The 6,125-nt window shown below is 51.6% G+C and overlaps 2 protein-coding genes across 2 annotated transcripts; one reads left to right on the top strand and one right to left on the bottom strand.

Annotated features, from left to right (window-relative positions):
- Nucleotides 1–487: 487 nt before the first annotated feature.
- On the bottom strand, nucleotides 488–1,305 carry LAESUDRAFT_763681 (uncharacterized protein; the record flags this gene model as incomplete). Its single annotated transcript, XM_040913312.1, has 4 exons — nucleotides 488–856; nucleotides 993–1,048; nucleotides 1,099–1,181; nucleotides 1,253–1,305. The coding sequence occupies 4 exons, from the start codon at nucleotides 1,303–1,305 to the stop codon at nucleotides 488–490; spliced, it is 561 nt and encodes a 186-aa protein (XP_040759297.1).
- Nucleotides 1,306–2,668: 1,363 nt separating this feature from the next.
- Nucleotides 2,669–5,237, top strand: LAESUDRAFT_686552 (DHS-like NAD/FAD-binding domain-containing protein). The gene is made up of 3 exons (XM_040905928.1): nucleotides 2,669–2,898; nucleotides 2,958–3,085; nucleotides 3,533–5,237. Exons 1-3 carry the CDS (start codon nucleotides 2,757–2,759, stop codon nucleotides 5,144–5,146), a joined length of 1,884 nt encoding a protein of 627 aa, XP_040759296.1. The 5' UTR covers nucleotides 2,669–2,756; the 3' UTR covers nucleotides 5,147–5,237.
- Nucleotides 5,238–6,125: the final 888 nt, after the last annotated feature.

The following is a 6,125-nucleotide window of genomic DNA, read 5'->3' as shown; positions in this document are numbered from 1 at the left end:
CACTGCGTGTTGACTCAAAATATCCTGGGGGGATATTGCCAGGAAAGTTGGAATGTCCCGGCAATATCCTGGAAATATCTTTTGAGGTGAATATTCTGGCGATTTTCTGGACAGGATAAGGCAAGATATGCTCATGTGATCGGTGCGCGTCGCAGTCTTCTCCATGTACTTCAGCTAACAGCTGCCAATATTGTCAATATCAACTGCATATATAGTGCTCGACCCCTTCCTCTCTCCTCTCTCCTCTCTTTCCATCGGGCCTAGTGTTCCTCACTGCCCTTGTTGATCCTGCCTTCCAGGTCCCAACCTGTCTACACTGTGCATATAGAACCAAGTTGCATTCCTCCTCCTGTGCCTCAGGTTCCTGAATGCTCCGCAAATGCAAATCTCCACCTCTTGCACCTCCGCCTACAGCTGCTGGATCTCGTTCTCTGGTTCCAAGTGCGCTTCGTGCCCAGCGCCGGCTTCAATAGCCTTCACTTTCAACTCAGCCTGTATCTGGTGCCTGCTCTTGCTCGGCACGTGCACTGCACTCCTCGGCGACCTCGGCGACCTTGATATCGAGCGCCTCTTCCAAGCGAGCGTGCTCTGCAGCTGCTAGAGAAATATTTTCATGGAGCTCCATCTTGGTGTTTGAGCACGTAATCTCAAGATTCTGCTTCTTCGCCAGGAGATGCTCGCATTCTTCCTTGAGTTGGACTCGAGCATCATGCTCAGCAGCGATCTTGGCTTCAAGCTCTGTCTGACTGTTTGACTGCGATGCAGGCAACTCTCGGTGCTTTCCCTTCATCGTGCGAAGTTCCTTCTCCAGTCTAGCATAGTGCTCGCGCTCTGCGATTACCTTGGCAGTCTTCTTCTGGACATCGGAGAGAGCTTGCACATGTGCTCCGTCAAGCGGAAGTTTGTCGGCTTGAGTGGTTCATAACAAGTCTTCGATATTGAGCTTAGAAGTATATTTCTGGTCAATTCTCGCCTCAAGCTCCTTGACTAACTTCGAATGCGAGCTCCACAGCCAGCTTCTCCACCTGCAATGACTCTACCTTGGCTTCTGCATCGGCACACGCCCTGAGCTCTGCATCGGTTTCTGATGGAGCTCACTCCAAGTGTGTGATATGAGCTCTTCCAGGTGCTGCTTCTCCACGAACAAAGTGTCCATCTTCTCCTGTAGAGCATCTCGAGAGCTGCGCCACTCGTTGATCTAGTGTTATCAGTGAGGGTATATCATCGCAGTGCTTGAACTCAATTTACTTACTCAGAATCGTGAACAATATCAGCACCGAGTGGCACCTGAGCATAACCATACATAGGTAATATTGTCATCATCATTTGTGATGTCCAAGCTGACTACATGCTAGGATATTACAACACCATGGCCTTGTTCAGTGCTTCAACATTTGGCTATGGTATGCTTCTTTACTATGATTGTATGCTCATCCGACTGATGTCATTGTAGTAGCAATCGATGATGCAGGCGGTCGACGCAGAACCTCCACTTGTGGGGTCTGCGTCTTGAGCTAGTCACACAGTGCGTGCGCCGTTTTCACCCATATAGAGAACTTGTTAATGATGTTCTCGCATGCAGGTATCTTTGACTTTCCAGTTATCGCACTCTGGCTCTGCTGAAGTGCACTTATGCACATCAGTGATCCAGAGCACAGGCTGTGTGTCTCTTTAATGAGTATTGCATATGCTACTGTACCATATAAGACCCTCTAGCATGTAGTAGCCTCAGGAGACAATAATATATGATTTTGTGATTTTTAATGTGGATATATGCATGCCGTAGGGTACCGGGAGCGAGCCACGAAGAACAGAGCAATATCCATGAACGTACATTGCAAGGATATCTGGCTGGATATTGCCAAAACATTGCATGGATTTCCGTTAAATCCTGGCAATATCCTTTTAAATATCCTGGCAATATCCTTGAAGGATATCGCCAGGAAATTCGGGATATTCCTGCAATATCCTGCCGTGGATATTTGGCGTGATGTGCAGTGTTTGTAATTGTCCCCAGTCATGTGCTCTGCTATGCCATCTTTCTGTGGTGTCTGTTCATGTATTCAAAATTAAAACTGATCACTGATGTTCCTCTGCTATGCCATGTTTCTCTGATAACTGTTATTTGAAACTGGTGCTCATCACCAACTTATTCAAGTTTCAAATAACAGAATGAAATTTGGCTATTTCTATACTGTCCTTGCTCTGCTTTATATAATCCCTGAGCTGCAGTTTAACTCTTTTTCAGTAATTTGTGCATCATTTGTTTTTAGTGCTGCTTATCCCATTGATTTGTTCCACATCACCATCAGGCTGTGTCCTCCTCATTGAGCATTATCCTTCATTGAATGAAGGCATCCAGTTCATTGCATGACTCTCTACAGGTACCACACAACCACATCAACTTGATCTGCAGCCATACATAGTCCATGATGTGGCCTATATTGCTGTTCAGGTCTGACCTGATAATGAATGCCATCATATACACTGCGTTGCTCATATTGTCGTATCATTATCCTTCCCCACCTTTCTGCGGTGCCTGTTATTTGGAACCGGCGCTCGTCGCCTCTACACCCAAGTGCGAGCGCCGAGAAGCACATGACCCAGATCTCGATGCAATGCCTTCCGCAAACGGACCGCGCCACCCAGTTTGCACGAACTCGAACACACCGCGCACACCGGACACGACCAGCGTCCCCTTTCCGACGGCCATCGCCATTGCCTCATCGCCTGCCCGCGCGGGTGTCCTCAACTTCATGACGGTCTTCGTCCCACTGCAGGCGTCGTCGCCGTTTCCGCAAGCACCGTCATTTCTCATGCCTTCGCCAGAGCCAGCCGCACATGTCAAGAAGGTCGTTAAAGCCGTGATGAAGGCGCGCAGGATCGCAGTCGTTTGCGGTGCGTGGCGAACGTTGCGCACGTTTTCAAGCAAGCGATAATTTTGCTTTCTCTTGTAGGTGCTGGGATCTCCGTGCAAGCAGGCATCCCGGACTTCCGCTCGTCTGACGGGCTGTTTCAAAGCCTGAAGAAAGACAACCCAGCCCTGAGCTCCGGGAAAGACTTATTCGATGCATCAGTATTTAACGTGAGTGTTTTTGAGACCGCGATGTATTCTCGTGCACTCTGGTGTATTCCGTCTCGATGACGACTCCTGGCATTGTTGTGGTGTACGAGTTGCGATGTAGCCGGAGGCATCCCACGGCTTGTCGGTGAGGCGACAGGTCAAGCTCAGGCTCTCGTCTTATAGATGAGTCCACGGCATCTCTCATCTTTATAGCCCATCGCAGATAATCGTCCAACGGTCGCCCCACGAAAGCCAAACCTACTGCCAACAGGCGTATCGGGACTATGCGTGTCCGATGCAATCAATTAACAGACGGAGGCTGTTCTGCAACGTGGCGCGAGCGGATAATATGCCGTATGGGTCTTGTCACCTGCTCCTCGCTACATGGAGAGATGTTTGCGCATACGTCAAGCTCACCTGTACAGATTTGTCATGTGCAGACGTAATGCTGACGTTAATTCGCCACAGTCCGAGGGCACGACATCCATGTTCTGTCAAATGATAGCCCAACTGTCTGAACTCTCTGAGACTGCTGTACCGACCTCCTTCCACAAGTTGCTTCGTGTGCTGGACGACCGCCGACGTCTTCTCCGCGTCTACACGCAGAACATAGATGCTCTTGAACAGAAATCAGGCCTTACCTTCGGCGTCCCCGAGGTGGACTGCAAGAGGTACAAATATCGCTCGACGAAGGGAAGGCACGATGTTCCTGAGGATCCTGGTCCTTCCACTGCCGTTGAGCCGCCACACATTCGACTTCTCACTCCGCCCATGGAGACTCCCCGATGCATACCTTTGCACGGTACGTTGCAGTCGATGCATTGCCAGACATGCACGCACTCGTTCCCGTTGCGAGAGTATCTACCTGCGCTCAGCGAGGGGAGACCGCCGTATTGTCCCGAATGTACCGCCGTCGAGGAGACTCGCCAACTGGTAGGCAAGCGCTCGCGAGGAGTAGGGAAGTTGCGTCCAAGCGTTGTGCTGTACAACGAGATGCACAAGGATGGTGAAGAGGTCGGCGATATCGTGAGGCGAGACCTCATAGGTAGCTCCAAGGGAAAGGGGCGAGCGGGCGCAGACCTACTGTTGGTAGTGGGTACCAGCTTACGGGTGCCCGGAACCAAGAGGATTGTGCGAGAATTCTCCAAAGCAGTCCATTCTCGTCCATTGCCTTCGAGCGGCTCACAGAGCGAGCATTCTACCACCGAGATGGGCCTCGCCACTCCTGCGCCATCGCCACGCCGTTCTCCTGCGTATGAGGAAGAGGCACCTATTAGAGTCATCTATTTGAACCTCGACTTTCCGGTACCTACGAGAGAGTGGGATGGCGTATTTGACGTCTGGATAAGAGGAGATGCGCAGGAGTTCGCGCGGATGGTACATGAGGAACTGGAGAGGGAGGAAAGGGCGAAGCAGGCTTCTGCAGAGAGGAAACGGCGAAGGGAGGAAGCTGCATTGGCGACAAAATTAGAGGAGAGCTTGCAGGTCAGCAATGCGAGCGGTACCAAGAAGCGAAAGGGTGGCCCTCAATCGGAGGCACGTTCATCATCTTCATCGACGAAGAAACGCAAGGTGGCGCCGTATAAACCTCAGATGTCGAAGCGGCCGAAGGCCAACGTTGCGAAGGTTAGCGAGAATGCCCGGTTGATCCTGCCCGTCGTGAAGAAGAGCAGACCACAAGCGCGCAAGACAAAACTGACGATTAGGATTCCTCCGCGCCCCGAGGTGCTGATCACGACTGTGCCACCCAAGCTGAAGAACTCTATGTGCAAGAGTCCCTTGCCTACGCCTCCTGACTCCCCGCTGACACCGATACCGATGTCATCGCCGAGGCCGCGGCATAGCAGGACTCCATCCTCGGGTTCCGGCACATGGAGGACTGCTGGACGGAACATCCCTCAACATGCTCCATACGAGAGGACCGATGCCCGTACCGGGTCGCGACGAGGCAGCTTTGACTGGGATGATCGAAGCTCTCTGACTGAGCTGTCAGAGTCGGACGAAGACGCGACGAATGAGTCCGCCGAGTCGTACTTTCCGACAATTCGTTGTGATGCCCGTCGACATGGACCAGGTGGATAGTAAACGTTGATACACACTTACGGACTGTATATTATAGTCATCGAACGCTTATCGTATTTTATTCTGTAGCTATTGTGTACTATATGCCCACATGCATCGATGTTTTTTTTTTTTTTTTGAGTACTATTTATATACCGCCGAAGGCGGTCGTAGGTGTGGGTACAAAGTGGTGTCTACGGCGGACTGGGCGCACCCAGGATCGGATACAGGGCATGCATAGCAGCACGATAACAAAGAAACCCCTCAGCCTGGGTCCCAGGGAACCAGCGAGGTCTTGGTGAATGCATCCGTCTCCGTGAGGAACGCCGCGAGCTTTTGTCGAGCGTGTTTGGAGGCGAAAAGCCGCTTGAGTCGAATGGGATGTGCAGGGTTGCCTAGATGGTGGCGACTGTGGGTGTAGAGCGGGCAGTGGACGAGCAAATGCTCGCGTGTCTGTAGGTTAGTGGTGCGGCACTGGCACTGTGTGGATTCTTCTGCCACGAAGCGATGGTAATAGCTACCGACGTGACCATGCCCCATGAGCAGCTGGACAAGTCGGCACTCGACATTACGATGGTCTTCGTTCTTCTTGAAGTAACGATGCAAGGTTAATTTAGGCTTGGTCGTGACTGCTGCACGGAATTCGGATGGATGTGCGTCGCGACGGAAGTCACGCCTCCACTTATGAAGGGCTCTTATGCGTGCAGTTCCCTTTGCCCACACCAGTGAAGGTGGATGATTGGCTGGGGAGGACGCACCGTGCTTCGCCAGACGGTCAACGACTTCATTGCCCAGAAAGCCAGCATGACCAGGGATCCACACGAGTTCAATGTGTAGATCCGGCCGGCTTTCGAGCATCTCGGTTATCTTCCGATACATGCATCGATGTTTGCAGGCTAAATGGCCGCCAGCGTCAATGCATGATCTTGTTTACCATATATAGACGAACACTTGAAGCGCGAGTTGATCTCAACCGCACGTTCTCCCTGCCACTTCTCTC

Source organism: Laetiporus sulphureus, assembly GCF_001632365.1.
Source record: "Laetiporus sulphureus 93-53 unplaced genomic scaffold LAESUscaffold_59, whole genome shotgun sequence".
Lineage (NCBI taxonomy): Eukaryota > Fungi > Basidiomycota > Agaricomycetes > Polyporales > Laetiporaceae > Laetiporus > Laetiporus sulphureus.
The sequence above is the reverse complement of the archived record's forward strand: the minus strand, read 5'-3'. Positions and strand labels throughout refer to the sequence as shown.